The sequence below is a fragment of the Neopelma chrysocephalum genome, unplaced genomic scaffold (genome assembly GCF_003984885.1).
Source record: "Neopelma chrysocephalum unplaced genomic scaffold, ASM398488v2 Primary Assembly neopelma1_97, whole genome shotgun sequence".
Lineage (NCBI taxonomy): Eukaryota > Metazoa > Chordata > Aves > Passeriformes > Pipridae > Neopelma > Neopelma chrysocephalum.
Window position 1 is genome coordinate 1,665,956 of NW_020897760.1, and position 20,392 is coordinate 1,686,347.

At 48.2% G+C, this 20,392-nt stretch overlaps 1 protein-coding gene across 3 annotated transcripts in view; it reads left to right on the top strand.

Moving 5' to 3' along the window:
- The first annotated feature begins 2,903 nt into the window (after positions 1 to 2,903).
- The window catches only part of DNAJC6 (DnaJ heat shock protein family (Hsp40) member C6), a 43,748-nt gene continuing 26,259 nt past the window's right edge, over positions 2,904 to 20,392 (top strand). Inside the window, exons 1-2 of one of the 3 annotated variants that reach the window (XM_027694377.1) lie at positions 2,904 to 3,151; positions 12,247 to 12,376. In XM_027694377.1, coding sequence (XP_027550178.1) covers positions 12,364 to 12,376 — 13 coding nt within the window. In that variant the 5' untranslated portion in view covers positions 2,904 to 3,151; positions 12,247 to 12,363. Of the gene's footprint in view, positions 3,152 to 12,171; positions 12,377 to 20,392 lie in introns of those variants that run through there. The other 2 variants (XM_027694376.1, XM_027694375.1) reach the window with 2 other exon arrangements.

Sequence of the window (20,392 nt, forward strand, 5' to 3'; positions counted from 1 at the left end):
GCTGAATTTTAGCATTGTCTTTTGGGATCTCTGCAGGGAGCTGCTGGATCTGCAGGACAAGCTGTCTGCCAGGGGTGCTCATAGGAGGGCACAAACCTGTCACTCCCTGCCACCTCTTTGATTAATTAGAGCAGCATGGGCACGTTTCTGCTGCTGAACTGTCACTGGGTTTACTTTTGCTTGGAGAGTGGCCCTGCAGCGGGAGAGGGCGAGTGGCTTTTTTAGGGATGCATGGCCTCCATACGTGAAACTTCAGCACACTCCCAGGTTTATTTATCAAAGCTGAGCCTCCTCTATCCTTGTGCTGTTGGAAGAGCTCCTGATGTTTGCTCTCTCTGTCAGAGCCAGCTTTGTCCTGGTGCTCTCCCATTAATGGAGCCAGAAGGGGCATCTTCCAAACACCGTCACTGCCCATGTGCCACCTGCTCATCACCTGCCTGTGGGTGAAAGCAGTGCCAGGGGAGTGCTCCCACCCCATTCTGGGTGGGAATTTTCCAGGTGGGAGCAAAGGGGTTGTCAGGTTTCACTGCCGTCCCCAGGGGCCTTTCCTTTTCCCTGGAGCTCCCCTGCTGGGAGGCCACAAATCTTCCACCCCCCAATGAAATCCTCTTTAAGAAAGATTTTAGATTTTCCCATGACCCTCAGACGAAGGTCTGGGCTGGTTTTAACACAAATCTAGAAATAGCCAAAATGTGTGTGCTGTTTTCTTTCTAACAGCATTGGGCACGAGCGGAGGGGATGATGGGGGTGGGGTGCAGTTTTTTAGGCTATAAAAGCAGCCTGGCCATGGTGGGTGGCTCTGCCAGGGCTGAATGCTAGGCAGAGGAGCTGCTCCCTGTTTTGCCTTGCCCACCTCTTGTGTCTCATCCTTCCCTCCTGCAAAATTCCTCCTGAAGAGAGACTTCTCCCATGCAATGTCCAGTGGCAGGACAGTGTTTGCAGATGCCTTTGTCCCAGGAGAGCCACCTGAGTGCTTCTTTTCCAGGCTCTGAGCCCTATAGTAGGTGTAGAAATCCCGTGACCGTGCATGTCCAGCCCTCGGGATGGATTTTTCTACCAGACTTGTCGTATGATGCATTTTCATAGACCAAATTCCAGCAGGGATGGGGTCCTATCCCTCCCATCCCCCTCACCCTCCCCTTTGGTACTTAACTGTGAATCTTAGACCTTTTGTAAAGTGACAGCAATTTTGTACTGACCTGAGATACTGTGTGGTGGGAGGAGGGTCTCCCCCCTGGAATGTCAAGCTGAGTTTTCTTCCTGGAGTTTCTTCCCGGTGAATCGCTGCAGCTCTGCTACTGCTCAAACGATGTAAATAAAGGTTTTCTCCTGCTGATCCCTGTGCTGGCAGTGTTTGTGTGTGAGTTATACCTTCACAAGGCAGGGTTTCTTTGTAGGAGCTGAGGAGGAGGAGCATCCCCACTTGAACATGGAAAATCCCCCCGGTTTTGGGCTTGGGAGCAATACTGCTCTTTGAGTCCTGTCTTACAGCCAGGATACATTATTTGATATAATTTGATATACATTATTTGATATAATCAAAAATATTGGTTAAAAATCCAATTCTGACAATGCAGATGATGCCACTTCCTCCTGCCCTTCCATCCTGATCATGGAATCCCATATTGGCTTGAGTTGGGAGGTACCTTAAAGCCCACCTCATTCCACTCCCCTGCTGTGGGCAGGGACACCTTGTTGCATAAAAAGTGTTTGTTTTTTTCTTCCTATTTAACTTCCCCAATAAAGTCCTGGAGAGCATTAGGCCCAGGGAGGCTCTGGCTGCTGCCTGTGCCCCGTGTAATCTGTCACGTGTGGTTGGGACTGGGAATTAGACACCCTAAGCTGAAGTGCCTCCTCCCAGCGCCACCAGTTTGCAGATCCCAGCACCTTTTGCTTTTTCCTTTCATTCCCAAACAGCAGCTCGGGGCTCTCAGTTCCCAGTTTGGAGCAAGCAGAGACTCAGGAATGATTAGGAGAGTAAAACAACAGGGTGATAAGCAGAGAAGCTGCTACCTGGGAGGTGAGAGAGCAGAGGCACAGCTGAGAGTCAGCCTTGGTGTCCATGGGTGAAGGAGCCAGAGCCAGCAGGAGGGATGTGGGTGAAGCCAGGGTTAAGGATCGTGGCAATCCAGAGGCAGGGGAAGGATGTGTTGCCTCCATGCAGCTCTGCCTGAGGGTGCAAGGGCAGACAAACACAAGGAGGAGAAAGCTATATAAGCTAGAAAATGAACTCAGTCTAAAAACAAAAGTTTGGAGGTCAAAAAGCGGAGGAATATGTACAGAGTGCCAAAATCCAGCTGGGACCAAAGCCTTGTTGTCAGGGGAGCTGGGGAGGCACCAGGGACGCATCTCCATCCCTACAGCCTGACCTGCAGCACATGCTGGAATGCCTCTGGCCAGTCATCACCATCAATTGCTCCAGGGGAGCTTCAGGTTGGATATTAGGCAAAATTTCTTCATGGAAAGGGTTATCCAGCTCTGGCACAGCTGCCCAGGGCAGTGGTGGAGTCCCCATCCCTGGAGAGATTTAGAAGCCCTGTGGTTATGCCACTTGGGAGGTTCAGTGGTGGCCTTGGCAGTGCTGGGGGAACAGTTGGACTCTTACGATCTTAAAGGGCTTTTCCAACCTAAATGATTCCATAATTCTATTTCCAATTGTATGTTTACAGCATCACTTACTGCTTGCCTGCCTGGAAGTGCCCGAGGTGTGCCTGGATCAGCACACTGCGCTTTTCCCAGCTCTGCAAAGCTTTAACATGCCACGTCTCTGCTGAATCCATCCAGCATGTAACCTTCTCCAAAAAAAAAAAAAATTTAGAGAAAAGGAAAAAAAAAGGTGGCTGAGGTTTGTGCTGGGTGGCTCAGACCTGCAGACTCCAGATCCTAATCCATGCCACATTTTAGACGATATGATATGTCTGCCTCCATCCTCATCCTTTCCTGAGTCTCTGTAATCCCAAAAATAACCCAGCAGGGCCCCGTAGCGTCGCGCAGTTCCCAGGCAGCAGCAGCGTCCCAACCCATGGCCGTCGCCCCGTGACCCGGGATTGCCGCTGGATGACGAGCGGAAAACCGGCGTGCGGGACACGGCCGGGCTCCCCATCGCTGTGCAGGAGCCAGGAGAGGAGGATGCACGGGGCTGAGGAACAAGGTAAGCAAAGCTTCCATGAGATTTCCATGGAAGACCAGAGAGACGGGGCGCGAGCAAATTTGGGGATGTTGTTTACGGCACATTTGTGCTGAGTAATCACCGAGAAGACACGGTGGGATCCCGCAGCTCTGGATAAAGCAAAAAACCCCCCTGCTTTAAAGCCTGATTATATAATAGGGTTGAGGGAAGGAATTGCACAGAAAACTGCTTCTGCTGGCAGGGCAGCACCTGATGGGAAGGTGCTGAAATTTGGGAAGGTACACCTGGGCATGGAGGGTTTGATAACCCTGAATGCCGCCGGCTCTGCAGACCTCGATAGGAACATGAGCATCTCTTCTTGCACCCCAAAATAGGGGTTTGTGCATTTAGGGCGGTGAGAGCTATTTAGGCTGATTGAATTAAAAAAAGGTGATTTTTCAGGCTTAAAATAATAAGTGTAATGGATTATTACTTATATAGCGTCTATGTGGACAGAACTGTCCCTCTTGCAAGAGGGGGGTTGGTGGAGATGTCGGTACAGAAATGCCTTTTGCTGCGAATCCCCCGCAAAGCTGACCTTCAACCCCCCCATTTTGTTATGCTGAGGCAAGCACGGAGCTGCATTGCCTTTAAAAACTCCTTTTCAGGCCAAAAAAAGAGCTCAAATATGTAGCTAAATGCAGACATCCCTGCCTTTGCTGTGGTCCTGCTGAGCCAGCCCCAGCCGGGTGCTCTGGGAGGGGACAGCAGGGACGGCGTGGCTGTGGGGGCTTTCTGCCCCCTGCAGCTCCAGGTAGGTGTTTATCCCCCTTGGCATCACCACGGGAGCACTGTGACTTTAAACCAGGACATATTTCATGTCTTGCCGGTGTACTTGTGCCTGTTGTTACTATAGTCTTGTTTTGGATACTGCCAAGGAGAGGAGGAGGAGGAGAGGGAGGAGGAGGAGGAAGGTGAGGGATATTTTGATCAGGTGTGCAAACTCCAGACTTTATTCTCCTGCATTTGGACCAGGGCCTCCATCTTCTGCTATCCCTCCAGCCACGTATTTCTGTTAGTCATAGCCATCCCTAAGGAAAAAAAATAAAATCAGTGTACCCAGCAATTCCGGTGGCACAGGCGGCACGGCGGCCACCCGGGTGGCACTATATTTAGCCAACCGTGACACAGCCACCTTGTTTATGATCCCAGAAATGCTCCCAGCTGATAGATGCAGCATTTTGGAGTGGCTGCAGCCGTTAAGGAGGAACTGATTTTGTCCTTGAGCCCGGTTTTTGCCGGCAGCGTAAGTGCCAATGTTTAATTGCTGACCCAACTAATCTGCCGTGCCGGCGGCTTTACCCTGCTGCAGCCTAATCCCGGGGCCTCCCACTGCACCCGCGGCCTGCCAGTGCTCAAAGCTGGATTTTTGGGGCAGGATTTGCTAAAATCCATCCTGCTTTGCTGTAAAAATATGGTAGCAGCCTGTGGAGTATGAGCAAAAGGGAATCGTTGGATCGTGGGGATGGAGAGATTGGTACCCAGATGTGCCACCTAGGTTTTGGGGTGAAAATTGGACTGCTGGGGCTTGACACTGTGGGTTTTACCACAGCCCCAGCTCCGATCAGGTGGCTGAAAATCACCTTGTGAAGGGAATTAGCACCGTCAGCATGAGAGGGATGTAGGAAAGGATATAACCCATCCACAATGAACAGCTGGGCCCAAAGCGGTGGCTGCTCCTCTCCCAGAATCACAGAATCATTCAGGGTGGAAGAGACCTATAAGATCATTGAGTCCAACCATTAACCCAGCCCTGCCAAAGCTCCAGAGATGATGGGATGCTCCAGAGATCAGGAGATGTCAGAAGCTGCTACAGAGCTTCTCATGGGGAGTCTGATCATTGCTGGATGTGTGGCATCTCATAGTGCTCAGATTTGGGGGAACAAGGTCTGGAAATCCCAGCTGTGCCTGTACCAGACAGAGATATTGTAATTCCCATCTGCCGTAAAAATTAGATTATAAAAGCTTCTTCAGGGGTGGACAAAGCAGCCGTGGGAAGCTCTTCACATTAAAATGCTATAAATAATAGTTTATTATTTATATGAAAGTATAAATAATTAATGCTTTATGCTAATATTTCTATTAAATTAATATTTTATAGTATTTTTAGTATTTTATCATAATTTTAAGTATTATTATACTGAACTATAAAAAATATTTTATGAGCTCTTACAGTAGTTTACATCCCAATAGTGTATGAGGCCCTGTTTGATAGGCACTTTAAACAACATATGGATTTCTTTCTACTGAATAAATCCTTGTCTCCAGTAGCCAGAAATAATGAAGACGGGAAATTATATCATTTACATCCCTGAATTATGGCTGGGAAGCAGAGACATGGAGAAATTGGGCATGGAGAACAAAATCAGGCAGGGAGACTGAGACAAGGACCAGGATTTGCTCCAAACCCTCTGAAATGGGATTTTTGCCATACAGGAAACTTGGGAATTTATTCCCTTTCCCAAACCATGTGTAAAGCAAAAAGAAATGACCCAACACCCATTTGAATTCCTTTTCCAAGTAATAGTTTTCGTGGAAAACTTTCCAGATAGAGCAGTTTGTTCTCGGCTAGCAGAGGTTTCCTTGTGGTTTGATATCTATGTATGGGTCTCTTATCCAGGCACAGTGGGGTGGGATGCACCAGGCTCTCCCATTTCCTCTCGGCACACATTTCCTCCTGGAATTTCTTTTCCACCCTGACAGATTTTTGCAGGTATTTAAACTGAAGCACAACCACACACAACTCCCAGCCTGGGAGCCACACAGTGTAATTATTCCAAAGCCACGTGGTGCAGACCAGCCCCTGCAATATTGCTTTCTGCTGAGTCAGCACAATTCATCTGTGTGTCCATGGAGCTTTTGTGTCTTGAAGGCATTCCAGGAGTGCGCTCCCAGATGAGGGACCAAGCTGTGGGATCCACAAGAGCCTGACTCAGTCAGTGCTGTGGGAAACAGCAAAGTGGGGTTTGTTACCTGCCCTGGTCACCATGAGAAGGATGAAGGTGTCCATCCCCAGCCTTATCCCTGCCTGGCTCCAAGGGGCTGTGATGTCCCTGAGGACAAGATTTCTGGCATCCTGTATCCAAAGCCATAGAAACCTGGAATGGTTTGGGTTGTAAAGGACCTTAAAGTTCATCTCGTTCCACCCTCTGCCATGGGCAGGGACACCTTCCACTATCCAAGGTTTCTCCAAGCCCTGTCCAACCCGGCCTTGGACTCTTCCAGGAATAGGGCAGCCACAGCTTCTCCTGGCAACCTGTGCCAGTTGCAATCTATTCACACCCCAATGCAACTGGGTATCTCTCCCCTTGAACCACATCCCAAACTGCAGAGAACCACACGGATTGAACCACCACCGTGGGCGACAGCACATCAGCCTTGTGGAGTCTGCTTGAGTATCACTCTGGAAACGATGAGTGTTATAAATCTGAACCCAAACTGCCTCAGAATGATGCAGATTGCATGAGCTGAGACAGACATAATTTTTAAATGTTTTATATTGCAGTCAGAACAACAAAGCCCCAATAATATAATTTTTCCCATTAGTATTAGATAAAAATTGTGCTACCAAATTCTGGCAGATAGTAGAACCACATTAGTAGGGAGGTGTTGTGTTTCTGGCCAACCCTCCTGTGCCATCAGATTCACCTGTACCTCTCCACCCTGTCCCTTATGACCTCTCTTCTGTATCCATCTAAGACAATCTGTCCCATTGAAACCTGGAGTGAGGATGTTTCCCCTGGCCCATTCCTCCCCTGGAAACTCTCATCCCATACATCCTAAAGTGCAATAACCATGGGAGTGGGCGAGGTGGGTGACAGTCTTCAGCATGTGCAGGCAGTGCCAGCTGTGATTTCCCTCTGTTTTCATGGAAAAACTGCTTTCATTGAGAGATCCTTGTTTGGAGCTACCTGAGAGCTACGACCTGACCATTTTCATTAAGTTATGTGCTGCTGGAGCCTGACCCTGAGCACAGCAGCTGGAGCTGATGCAACCCCAGGATGACACTTGGTTGTATAATTTTTCTCCCTGTTTTTACCAACGGCTATTTTCCAATGCAAACAACACCCAATGCCCAGATTTTTCTTAGGATTTAACCACTTACCTCACAGTGAATGGGAAATGATGAATAAATGGTAGTTAGGCCACAAAATATCTGATTTTTACTGAAATACCTGAGTTTTGAATGGCTATGCAGCCTCCAATTTTCCAACAGGGACTTCCTGAGCCAACAGTTCCTATTTAACGGCCTCTTATAGATCCGTTTCCCATACATTTATCCTCTTTCTTTGTGAACCATGTACATTTTTAGCATCTCCAACAGCCCTTGGCAAGCAGTTCTGCAGCTCAGCATTGCTGAGGAGCCAGGAAAATCCTTGAATACTCCGAAACAAAGTCTTGGGCTGGAATGAGTAAGTCATCCCTGACAGCACTTTAACAAGACTAAAAGGCATGAAATAAAAAATATGCTGACACAGCACTACACTTCATGGTGTGGGCTCTCACGGAGAGGAAAGGATAGAAGAGAAGATGGAGAGAGAGCCGAACACTTGTCACATCCTAAGTCATCCTCAGTGGGGACACTTGAGCAGCTGAAGCTCCAGCTGCCAGCCAGGCACTGACATTGTGCTGGGTTTCACTGCAGCAAAGGCTCGAGGCTTCTGCTAATGAAGGAAAACAAAGGTTAAATTGAGTCTAATGCTTAAAACCAACTCAAACCATCTCAGAGGCCTGTTTGCTTTTTGTTGGAGATGAACAAGACAGGAAGACCCAGATTGGAAGTTCCTGAACATCATGGCAGGTTACTAAGGGATTAGGTCATTTAACCCACCTTCATTTCCACATGAATCCTCACACACTAGCCCTGTTTACCCCTGGCACACCACATCCCATACTGGGAACACTATGCTGCTCTTGGGCAGGCTGTGACAGCTTCTTATTCCTCCAGCAACTCCAGGCAGGGACATATTCCTACATCCAGAGAAAGGGACCACATGGCCATCTTTGATTCCAGTCCAGATAATACTTACTATCCCCAGCACAAGCCCAGACGCTGGTTTGAAATCATATTTCTGGCCCAGTACCAAGAGCCTGGACCCGTTTTGCTGCCACATACCTGTTCCCAGAGGAGTGCAGGGGGATTGATGCTCCTGGGCAGCCCGTGGCACTGCCCAATCATAAATGAAGCCTCCAGATGAGAGGGAAGGAAGTGTGATCCTTGCTGTACAACTCACAAAACACATGGAAGGTGTCCCTGCTCATGGCAGGGGGTGGAACAAGATGAGCTTTAAGGTCCCTTCCAACCCAGACCAGTCTGTGATTCTGTGATTCTGTAACTCTGAGGCTCTGAGGGCTCTGAGCAACCTGGTCTAGTGGAAGGTGTCCCTGCCCATGGCAGAGGTTTGGAACTAGGTGATCTTCAAGGTTCCTTTCCCACTCAAACCATTCCATGATCCTGTGATTCTATGACTCTATGCACATACACCTGGACTTCTTGCAGAAACACCTTGTGCAGGGAGAGTTCAGCACTCACAGTGGGGTATCTTTGGAACAAATGTTCACTATAGCGAGTTTTAAAGGCATTGCTCCAGATATAAAATTAATTTTCAAGCTATATTTTTAATTCTAACAACAGCCCCCCAGCTTAATTGTGTTCATGAAGAATTAAGAGTGTAATATTTCACCTGAACTGTTCAGCTAATTGGAGGAGAGGTGGAGAAAATAAAATTGCACCTCAGTACAGTTGGTGCTTGATTACAGCTATGAAGAGAGACTGTACCCAGGAGAGGCTGCAACCCAGACAGAGCAAAACAGCGAGGTAGAGGTTGGCAAATCAATTTTTTCCAAGGTCAGTAACAGGGAGGGTTTGTATCTCTTGAGACCTGAGCAACACATAATCCTCCTTAGCATGTCCTTAATGTCTCCCCCAGCCCTTGTGGCCCCTGCCAGCCCTGCCACTCAATCATGGCTCATCTATAGTCTGTCGTGGCATCAGCCACCAATCAATATATCTGCAAGGAGGGCAATGAATAATTCTGAGGAGCTGATTCCCTACCTCTTCCTTCCTCACTTTTGAAAGTCATGTGCAGTTCAACATGTACTTTGCTTGTGGTTTGGGTTTTTTTGCTATAGTATTTTTTATACTGGAGATCTCTGAGAGAGAGAAACCACGTGGCCCTTCGTGAGCCCAACTTAAAGGGAGAAATGGGGGAGAGAGGAATATTGCTTTATATATTCTCTTCAGCTAAACTTCCCGTAGGGCTAGAATGGATAAGCACAGCTTCCGCTGAATCTCACCCAACAGGCTTCCCTAATCCCATCTCCTCGTGTTTGTACCAATGGCAATTACAAGCAAGGGTGTGACTTTGAGGTCTGTTTCCTTCTCCCTCCTCTGCCCCAAGGTCCCCTGGAGAGGCTGCTCTGTCCCTGTTTGTTGCTTTCAGAACCCTCTTTCTCCAGGCTGGAGCTTCACGCTATGGCAGTGATTTGTATTTGGGACTCCTTGGAGGGAAAGACAGACATGATCCCCCAAAATCTGGGGCAAATGTGTAAGGAAAAGAATTAATAATGGATTCAACAAGGAGTAATATTTTTTCTTTTTAAGTATAACTGTGCTCTGCCTCTCAGACATGATGGTGGTACAAACATTGGGTCAGGAAGGTAGAGCCAGATGTGCTGTGAGGCTCATTGTCAACGGGTACTGACAACAAGACTGTGGCTGGAGGAGTAAAAATTCCAGACCTCTTATGGTGCTCAGAGAAGGGTGAGCTGTAATTTCTGCTGGAATGAACCTCTCCTCTTTCCTGTACCCTTATTCCATGAGAACATTTTCAGTTGGACTTCCCTTTTGTTGCCCAGTGCAGACAGACCCTTCCTGCTCACCAGTGAGAGATGATTTCTGGATTTAGGATACTGAGTTTTGCCTAAGCTGAGCTTCTGGAGCTGGTGGATAGAGGCAGCAGAGCACGCTGGAGACCACAGGTGATGGTTTAAGATGGGATAGGTTGTGCAGGGTTTGTGTTGTGCCAGATTCCCCAGGTCATTCCCTCTAAGGTTGCACTTCCTTCCAGTGCAAGTGGGCTTGGGTGCTCATGGAAATTTTACCCAGCCTTCACATGCCCCCTGTTTTCAGAGGTTATTTTGTTGTGTTTAGGCTGTTATCTGCACAAGCAAAATGCATGAAAATCCTCCTGAAACCTCAAATTTCCCATTTTTAGCCCAGAGCACAGGAATTGTCATATCCTGAATTGACCAGTAGAGACAAACAGAGATGATCTCTAGTAAAAATCACAGAATTCTAGTATGGTTTGGGTTGAACCTTAAAGACCTTGTTCCAACCCCCTGCCATGGGCAGGGACACCTTCCAGCAGACCAAGTTGCTTCGAATTAGAAAATAGCGCAGAAAATACCTGTGATTTCATTTTTTCTTTATTAGCTTGCTGCATGTGGGTGCAAAGAGGGAGTCAGACCCATTCCTACTGTTAAGAGTTGCAATCCATGTTTTGCTCTGTACAGACTAAGGTATTGAGCCTGGTAATGAGGGGTAGAAAACTCAGAATCCCAACCTTGAGTTCAAGTTGTTACTGCTCCTGACTGCAAACATTTACGTCAGGTTAGTTCATTTTAGTTTGCTGCTTGTAAATCTGCTCGGGCTTTTCTGGGAAAATTCTGGGTCACAGATGTACCTTGTCTGCTCCGCAACACGAAATCTCAGGAGTTACATAAACAATAGCACATGACAAGGTATGGCTGGACCAGATGTCCACTGCCTCGCAGGGTTAAGCAGAAAAGTTTAAGCCAAGTGTCAGTGACATTTCAAGTTATGGATATTGCAAGTACTGAGTTGAAAGGGACCTTATTTGGTTGGACTTATTCCAATCCCCTGCCATAGGCAGGGACACCTTCCACTAGACGAGGTTGCTCCAAGCCCTGTCCAACCTGGCTTTGTTTATTGGTGTTATTATTTTAGAAGCAAATCCACAGTATTTTTCTCAGTAAAGGACATTCCTTTCTGCAAGAGATTGATGGCATGCTCATGTCTGGATGCCAGGGCTTCCTTTAGCCTTTATTTTTCCTTATATTAAAATGAAATCCATTTAGAAGAGTTAAATAGTGGCCATTTCCTTTGGAGCATCCCTCAGTTCCTCTCTTCTGCGCAAAATGAAATTATGATCTACAAGCCCTGGCTGCAAAATGCAAACAAGCAAGATACAACTCATCAGTTGTCCAAAGCCACACTCTGTGTTAGTCTAGAATCTGTTTGCATGTGAAGAGCTAAAAATAGGTTGGTGAGAACAACAAAAATGGCTTAGCAGAAGGTGGCAGCTTCTTCAGCTGGGTGACACCAGTTTGAAGCTAGCAGTGGCACAGGCTGGGGCTCGGGATGCTGATGCATCATCCCATGTAGCCCATCATGATACAGCGCTGTGGTCCAAGACCCTCTCTGGTTACTCATCCAGCCATGGTGTTAAACTGCTCTTTAGGATTTTGGAGTCTCAGTGTAACACTGCTGTGCCATCCCTCCTTCTTCAGACTGCAGAACTGGCGGTGTCAGCCCGGAACTCGGTGACCTTGGCCCACTCCCAGGGAACGCACCTTTCCCCGGTGTGACAGAAAGCTCTTAATGCCGATCCCTGTTTGAGAACCTCCCCGTGCCAGATGTGCAGCCCAAGGACCGCTCCGGGGAGCGGGCTGTGCGTGCCGCCCGGAGAAGGAAATGGTGTCAGCCCCGCACTTTTCCTTTCACTGATGGCTCGCAGCAGCTGGCGGTGGGGGAGGACGCGGCCGCTCCATCCATCGCAAGATGCTTCTCCCGGGCGCCGCGTCCTCCCCGCCCGCTTCCGGCGGGGCGGGGGGTGCGGGGGGGTCCGGTCCCGCCCTTCCCCTCCCATGGGGGCGGCCGGAGCGCTCTCCGTCCCCTCCCTCCATCCCTCCATCCCTCCTCCCTCCCTCCCTCCATCCCTCCCTCCCTGCCTGCCCGCGGCGCCGGAGCAGCTCCCGGCGCGCCCGGCTCGCCCATGAGCCTGCTCGGGAGCTACCGGAAAAAGCCGGGCGGTGACGGCTATGAATCCTTGCAGCTCGTGGACAGCGGTGCTGAGCGCGGCGGGGCCGGCGCGGCGGGGCCGGGGCCGGGCCGGAGCCCCGGGCGGCAGCAGCAGCAGCAGCCGCAGCCCCGCGCCGAGGGCGGCAGCACCATGGACAGCTCAGGTACGGGCGGGGCGGGCTCTGTCGCGATAGTGGGGGGGCCCCGCCGGCCTGGGGGTGGCGGCCGGGGACAATAGAGGGCCCTTTGTCCACGCGCGGGCGGTGGGATGGAGGCATCCAGCGCCTCACCCCCTGCCAAGGGACAAAGCTTGTTCCGAAGCTAAAATGGATGGGGTGCTTTGGGATCTTTCCCCAACTGACTTATTTCCAAGAATCATCCTTACTTTTTTTCTTTTTTTTTTTTTTTGCCCCCCTCCTCTGAAAAGCACTCGTCAAACTGAGTTGGATTAATTCTGGTAGATGATGCACTGCATGCACCATTTTTTTTAATCAGGGAGTAAAGGGACCAGATGGTCTTTATGGCTGGTAATGGGATAGAGAGCTCTTCACCTCTAAATCACAGGTTCAAATTTGCCTGGATGGCCAGGAATCGAGAGTACCCATCTGATGGATTTGAAGTGGTCCCTCAGAAGGAACTGGCTCTGGTCCTGGTTCATTGGCTGTGCACATCTCCATGAACATTCACGGCCTTTACAGAGAACTTCTAAAGCTCAGACTTGTCCAGGGAAACACCCTGTTTGGTTGTGGGAGACCACATATGATGTCCACTAGTTAGAGCAGGGTGATCTTGTAGCATGGAATCATAGAATCCTGGAATGGTTTGGGTTGGACCTTAAAGCCCATTTTGTTCCAGTCCCTGCCATGGGCAGGGACACCTTCCGCTAGCCCAGGTTGCTCCAAGCCCTGTCCAACCTGGCCTTGGACACTTCCAGGGATGGGGCAGCCACAGCTTCTCTGGACAACCTGTGCCAGGGCTTCACCACACTCACAGGGTTTGAACCCATTGCTCTTTACCCTATCACTAGAGTTCCCAATAAAAACTCCTGTACTATTCCATGAAGGACAGGGTGGGCCCAAGGCACTCCACAAGCACATCATCTTTGTTTTAATGTGATAACCTCTTCTCCAGGGAATAAAAAACCCTAATGAATTGTGGTTGAGCTTAGGTGGGGAGAGTCTTACTTTGATTTTTGTTTTAATTTCTCCGTGATAAAACTCATAGAATCTCAGACTGGTTTGGACTGGAAGGGACCTTAAAACTCATCTCATTTCAACCCATGGCAGGGATGCCTTCCACTAGTCCAGGTTGCTTGAAGCCTCATCCAGCCTGTCTGTGAACACTTGCAGGGTGGAGAGTCATGTTTTCCTCCCTCCCCAGCCTTGCCATTTGAATTGTTTTCAAGATTCTTTTAGGGCTTGTCTTTGTTTTTTTAACTTTTTTTACTCCTGGACTTCAGAAATGTGTTTGAATTTGCTGCCACGATATCTCTACTGCAATTACTCGTAATCACAGGATGTGCCAGCAGCTCCTTACTCACAGTAGGCTGCTGTGTTCCAGTGGTTTGGATTCTTCCATCTGCTGGGATGGTTAGATGTTGTGGGCAGTTTAATACCTATCATCAAAGCCATTATCTGGATGCGTTCCTAGAAGTGCAGGGACTGGAGACAGGAGTGCTGTGGGAGGGAGTGTTCACACCCAGGCAGGTGTCAAGCCAAGGCTTTGTCTCACATCATCTTGGTGTATAATCTCAGTGTAGCTGTTGCAGTCATTCTCTTTGCTTTCTTCAAGCCTGTCCTCTCCCTGCTGAGCAAAAAAAAAAAAGTGCTCATGGACAGCCAGAAAATACCTTTATTTACAGGTTTTGTGCAATATTAGGATTTCCACAATCCAGCTACTACGATTCTGTCCAAGAGCATTAATTGTATTAAAGGCCTCTATCAATTTCTAGGATGTTCTTCCCTTAAACGCAGGGGCTTGATCAAGGATGTCTGTGGGATCTGGAAGCTGATGGTTTAGAGATCTGTATTAACCAGAGTTTGCTTCTTTTAATTCACTCTCACTGCCCAAATTTTACAGGTGCTGGAAACAACACCATTGACACTTAAGCAGCAACAAACATGAGGCCTTAATGTGGCCCTTGAATTGTGTTTATAGGATATTTTTTAATACCTTCTTTGTTTAATAAGGACTTTTTGGTGGGGGGTCCTAAATCTTCACAAGAAATTAAAAAAACCCCTATGTTGAGTGTGATGCTCTGAACTCCAACCTTGTGTCTGCCTTGTTCATATGAACACTTTATGCTGATAAATGTCTAATTTCTATCAGTTTGCTGCAAAGCCATTTTTCTTTGCCAAGTATGAAATCACAAAAGCTTAAAGAACCACATCCACCCCTCAGGTGGGCTTGTGAATTCCAGCGATTTGGTAATTGAAGTTGCTCATGAATGGTGGGACATGATTTATCTTTCATGCAGTCTGAAGATGGATGGTTGGAGTGGGAGGGGGATTAGGGAGCAGTCTGAAGATGGATAGTTGAGGGGGGATTAGGGAGCAGTGTAAGAGAAAGACAAGAAAATAAGATGGCTGGGATTTTGGCTTAATAGGAGAAAGGAAAAACCACCACCCACCCCTGTGTTTTGTTGTTTTTTCTTTCAAGTAGAGAATAGATTCATATTATAAATATTTCAGAATCCTCCCACAAATGATGCCGAAGTTGAAACACCCAAAATGGGCAGTGGTAGAGCACATTTCAGTTGGAAAAAGAGACCCGAATTCCTTGTGAAGGAGAAGGGTGAGATAAATTGGTGACACATATCGGTGGAGGGGAACTGTGCTTCTGGGTTTTCATAGGCAGGGGAGCCTCCTCTGAGTAGTTAGGGGTCAGACCCTGAAGGTGAAATCCTTGAGGAGCCCTGGCCAAGTCTGAGCTCTTTATGTCCTTCCCAGTTTCCTGACTGTCCTTATGTTTATTTTTTTCCCCTGATTTTAACTAATGGTTTCCTGTGGGGTGGAACAGCTGCTGCCTGAGCTATCAAAGTGGCTGTTGGCAATTGAGGAGTGGAACAGTCTGGAGGTACAACTGTGTCACCAGAGGATGGGGGACACTGAGACCATCAAGCCCAACCATTCCCCAGCACTGCCAAGTCCACCACTGACCCATGTCCCCAGGTGCCATATCCACATGGCTTTTAAATCCCTCCAGGGATGGGGACTCCAACACTACCCTGGGCAGCTGTGCCAGGGTTGGACAGCCATTTCCAGGAAGAAAATTTCCCTGATATCCAACCTGAACCTCCTTGGGCACAACTTGAGGCCTTTTCCTTTTGTCCTGTCCCTTGTTCCCTGGGAGCAGAGCCCAACCTCCACCTGGCTCCACCCTCCTGTCAGGGAGTTGCAGAGACCCAAAAGGTCCCCCCTGAGCCTCCTTTCCTCCAGGCTAAGCTCCTCCAGCTCCCTCAGCTGCTCCTGGTGCTCCAGACCTTTCCCCAGCTCTGTTCCCTTCCCTGGACACGCTCCAGCCCCTCAGTGTCTCTCTTGTTGTGAGGGGCCCAGAACTGACCCCAGGATTCAATGTGGCCTCATCAGTGCCAGGGACAGGGGTATGGTCACTGTCCTGGTCCTGTTGGTCACATCTCTGCAGTTAAAGACCATCCTCAATGAAGTTAAAGAGTTGGACAATCAAACCTTCCTCTTCTCTCTCCACATATTAAATTCCCTCTGCACCTGGGCATTGCTCTCTGGGCACAGGAAACTGCCCTTTGCTGTGTGGGAGATGTGTGTGTAGGTTAATAGCGAGCAACTAGAGATGTTGGGTGGATGAGGATTTGTGCTGAAGGCCAAGTACTGGCAATTCTGGGGCAAATTGCTGCTAGTTTAGCAAATGTGGCTGTATTTGCTGTCTCTGCAGTGACAGTAACTCACATGAGCTGAGAAAGTGGGCTCATGTTGGGTTTTTCTATTAATTTCTTTAAGCTAATGCAGAGTATTAGACCTTAAAGCATCCTCTCTTAATGCAGACTCACAGTGTCATAAAGAGTTTCTTACAAGGAAAATAATCAGAGGTTACAGCTTTGCTATAACTTCCCAGTGCTTCTCATTATTGGCATAATATCCTTTTGGATTGGTCTTGCTTAGTGTGGAGAGGGAAAAGAAACAAAAGCCAGGAACCAAGAGCATGGTCTGTGTGGGAGGGGCTCGCTGCTGGAAGGGAGGATCTCCTCATGGCTGGACAGGGAGCTGGCCCAGAGGGGCTCTGACCCTGCCATAGAATCCCAGAATGGTTTGGGTTGGGAGGGACCTCAAAGCTCATCTCATTACACCCCTGCCATGAGTGGGGACACCTTCCACTATTCCAGGTTGCTCCAAGCCCTGTCCAACCTGAACTTGGACATTTCTAGGGATGGGGCAGCCACAGCTTCTCTGGGAATTCCATCCCAGCCCCTCACCGCTCTCACAGGGAGGAATTTCTTTCCAATATCCCATCTAACCCTGCCCTCTGGCAGTGGGAAGCCATTCCCCCTTGTTCTGTTCCTCCAGGCCCTTGTCCAAAGACCTTGTCTGGCTCTCTTGGAGCCCCTTTAGGCACTGAAAGGGGCTCTAAGGTCTTCCCCCAGGTTGTGTCCAGTGGCTGTGCCTGGGAAATTCCATGGACTATGTTAGATGCAGTATAGGAACAGGATCACAGCATGTTACTGTGTGTTCCTCCAGAAAATGTGCTGGACTTGGGTTGAAGGTTTGAGAATGGAGGGAAGGGAGGATCAAAGAGAGACTTGAGTTGAAGCTGAAGCTCACAGGACACAAAACACTGCAAGTTCAAAAAGCAGATTCCAAGAAGAGCATCAGTGTAGCACTGCTTTTGTCTCTTTATTTTCAAGTTGCTGGAAGTGCTCACAAGATGAGAAACAGGCAGTGAAGAAGCAATTTATTTGGGTTTTTGCTGTGGCATTCAATACTTTCTTAGCTTTCTGCCAGCTTTCTTAGCAGCTGGCTGAGCACTGAAAGAAGAAGAGGTTCTAGGAAATAAAATATAAAAGTAACAGCAAGAATAGATGTTATGAAAGGGAAAAACACCTCTTTCTGTGCTCTTCTGTGGTGTTTATAATCTAGATAATATAGAAAATAGCTCTTGAACACTCGGGAGATAGACTTGCTTGTGCTTCCTCAGGCAGAGTAGCTGCGAAAGAAAAGCATTTGAAATAAATTGCAAGTGTTGAAGTTGAGATTTCTTCAACTGTTTTACACTTGCAAACATAATCTCTTGTACTCTGGTGATTCCTTTTCACTGAGTCAGAAGAGAGACATCTCCATGTCACTGGCACAGGGACAAAGAGCGGCGCTGACAATGTTGTCTTGTGTTCTCTCCTCGCTGCGTTTTCAAATGGGGAGGTTCAGTTTAACAACTCTTTTGTTTGCTTGGTGTGTTTTGGACACTTGAATGATTTGGTGTTGGCAGGAGTCTTGTCTTTTTTTAGTTGTTTTGACAGGGAGGAGAAGCAGAGAGAATGTCAATCAACCTCAAAGACTGATTTCATGGTTTGTGCTGGTGGCCCTGCCTGCAGTTTGTTCACTGTAGTATGAGCTTCACAGGGGCAAATACATAACAAATGGAACAAATTTCACAGATACTGGGGGGTAATTCCCTCCCTCCCTCCCCTTTTAATATCACTGCTCTTCTAAAAAAGGGAGAAAATCCCCCTCTTTGTGTAAATCCTCCACATTGTTTGGTTGATGGCACAAGCAGCACTCAGTTACTATTTCTCAAGTAAAAGCAGAAATACCTTAATTCTTCACATTTCCATGAGATTTCCATTTAAGCAGTCTCAAATGAACCTTTGGATAAAAAGCCTTGGGCTCATGCAATATTGGTTCTACAATTTTGTCATAGCAAAGCACAAAAAGAGGTTCTCGAGCTCCTCTACCCTGCGATGTGCTGCCAGTGGCTCCCAGCACTTCCCAAGGGAGGTCTGGGACCCTGTGTTGCCCAACAGCAGAAGGAACACAGAGAATCATGGAATTGCTCACGTTGGAAAAGCCCTCTGAGGCCACCAAGTCCAACCCAGCACTGCCAAGGCCACCACTGACCCATGTCCCCAAGTGCCACATCCACACGGCTTTTTTAAATCCCTCCAGGGATGGGGACTCCACCACTGTCCTGGGCAGCTGTGCCAGGGCTGGACAACTCTTTCCATGGAGAAATCTTCCCAATATCCAACCTAAACCTGCCTGTTTTGAGGCTGTTTCCATCTACTCCAGGCAAAAGGCCTGGATAGAGCAGTACCAGCTAATTGCTGGAAAGCTGCAGTAAAAAAACCAAACCCAAACAACAACTAAAAAAGCCCCAACTACTTCCTCAGTTGAATAAATTATTTAAGATGTGATGCTGGGGATGTGTCTCATGCTGATTGCCAGCTTAGGAAAGAAATATTCTGGCTTTACCCTTTGAACAAGGAATGGAGGGACAGGAAAAGAGGGAATGGCTTCCCACTGCCAGAGGGCGTGGTTAGATGGGATATTGGGAAGGAATTCTCCCCTGTGAGGGTGGTGAGGCCCTGGCCAAGTTGCCCAGAGAAGTTGTAGTTGCCTCATCCCTGGAAGTGTCCAAGTTCAGGTTGGATGGGGCTTGGAGCAACCTGGTCTAATGGAAGATGTCCCTGCCCATGGCAGGGGGTGAGACTGGATGGAATTTAAGGTGCCTCCCACCCCAAACCATTCTGGGATTCTGTTCTACACCCTCCTGCTGGAGCTGGCTGTGTTCTGGGGGACTCATCTCTGGTGAATCCAGCTTTTCCCTCCTGCTCAAGAACTGCTGGGTCTTGTCTTCATCACTTGCACTGTTAATACACTTCTTGCTAAATAGCCAAACCACACAGGTTTTGGGGATGAGAGATAACACTGGTTTATAATCTCATGTGATTTGGGATCTGATGAGCCCTTATCTTGCATTAGGCTCCTTGGCTCATGATGCATCTTCTGCTTCCCTGTGCCCCTAGAGAGTCCAAACATCATTATAACCTGATCTTAAGCTTCTCTTTGTCCATGCTGAAATCAATTCCAGGAGCTTTAACCTTTTTTCTTGGGGATTACACTCCCTAAAGCAGCCTTCCAGTTGCATAGTGGTTCCTTAAAGTGTCAGGATGAGTGAAACTTGGGCTTGAGGGTCTCAGTGATGGGATTATTCAGTGATTGGAGGCTCTTCTACTGCTGTTGTCCTGCAGTCCTACTCTGCACGTGTTTGGCTGTTTGTTTTTATGGAATAACACTTTAAGATAACTGTGCTCAGCCTTGTAGGGAATCTAACTCTATTAGGAATCTGGGACAGTGGTGGAGGAGGGGACAGATGAGACTGGTAGCTAAAAAGTAGGAAAAAAATCGGTTTTCGGGCGGGGGGGTGTGAGTCTGAGGAACTTTCCAAGTAATTTCTGCAGGTAGAAGAGGTTTCTTTTCCTGTGAATGCCCCTTAATTGCTGTTTTAGCAGCCTCTGCTGCTGCTGATTTCTCCCCAGTCCCTTTGCAAAACACCACCCAGTGACTGTTAAAGAGTTGATGTAATTATGACACGGGCAACGTCTGATCTAAGAAAGGATTCAAATGCCTATAACAGCATAGATGGTTTGAAGAATTTGATTAAATATGATAAATCTTAGCTGTCCAGATGAGAGGTATGAGCTGGAAGGAAGGTTTGGGCTTCAGAACACTGAAGTTGTCCTCTTAAAACATAGTTAGAATCATGGAATTGCTGCTTTGGTTTGGGAGGGACCTTAAAAATCATCCAGTTCCACCCCCTGCCATAGGCAGGGACACTAGATCAGGTTACTCCAAGCCTAGCTGGCAAATGAAGCCCTGGGATCTCACTGGATCCAAGGAGCCACCTGCCCAGAGATTTGCAGTTAGAAACTCCTGCCACCCTGCCCCTGGATACGGGAGTTTAAACTCCTCCAATAATGTTTGGATTGTTTTGTAATCCCCTGAGAGATGGAATGTGGGGAATGGCAGGAGTTGGGAATGCTGAGGGTACCCAGGGATCTGTGACTCTTGCTCTGCCTGTGTTGTTTTGGCTGTTTCTCCATTTTTTGCACACAATATCCCCCCACACATGATGTACCTACACAAGGATGCTCCAATAACGGTTGCTGGAGGAATTCCTGCCCCAGGACTTCTCCTCCTCCCCTCCACACACTG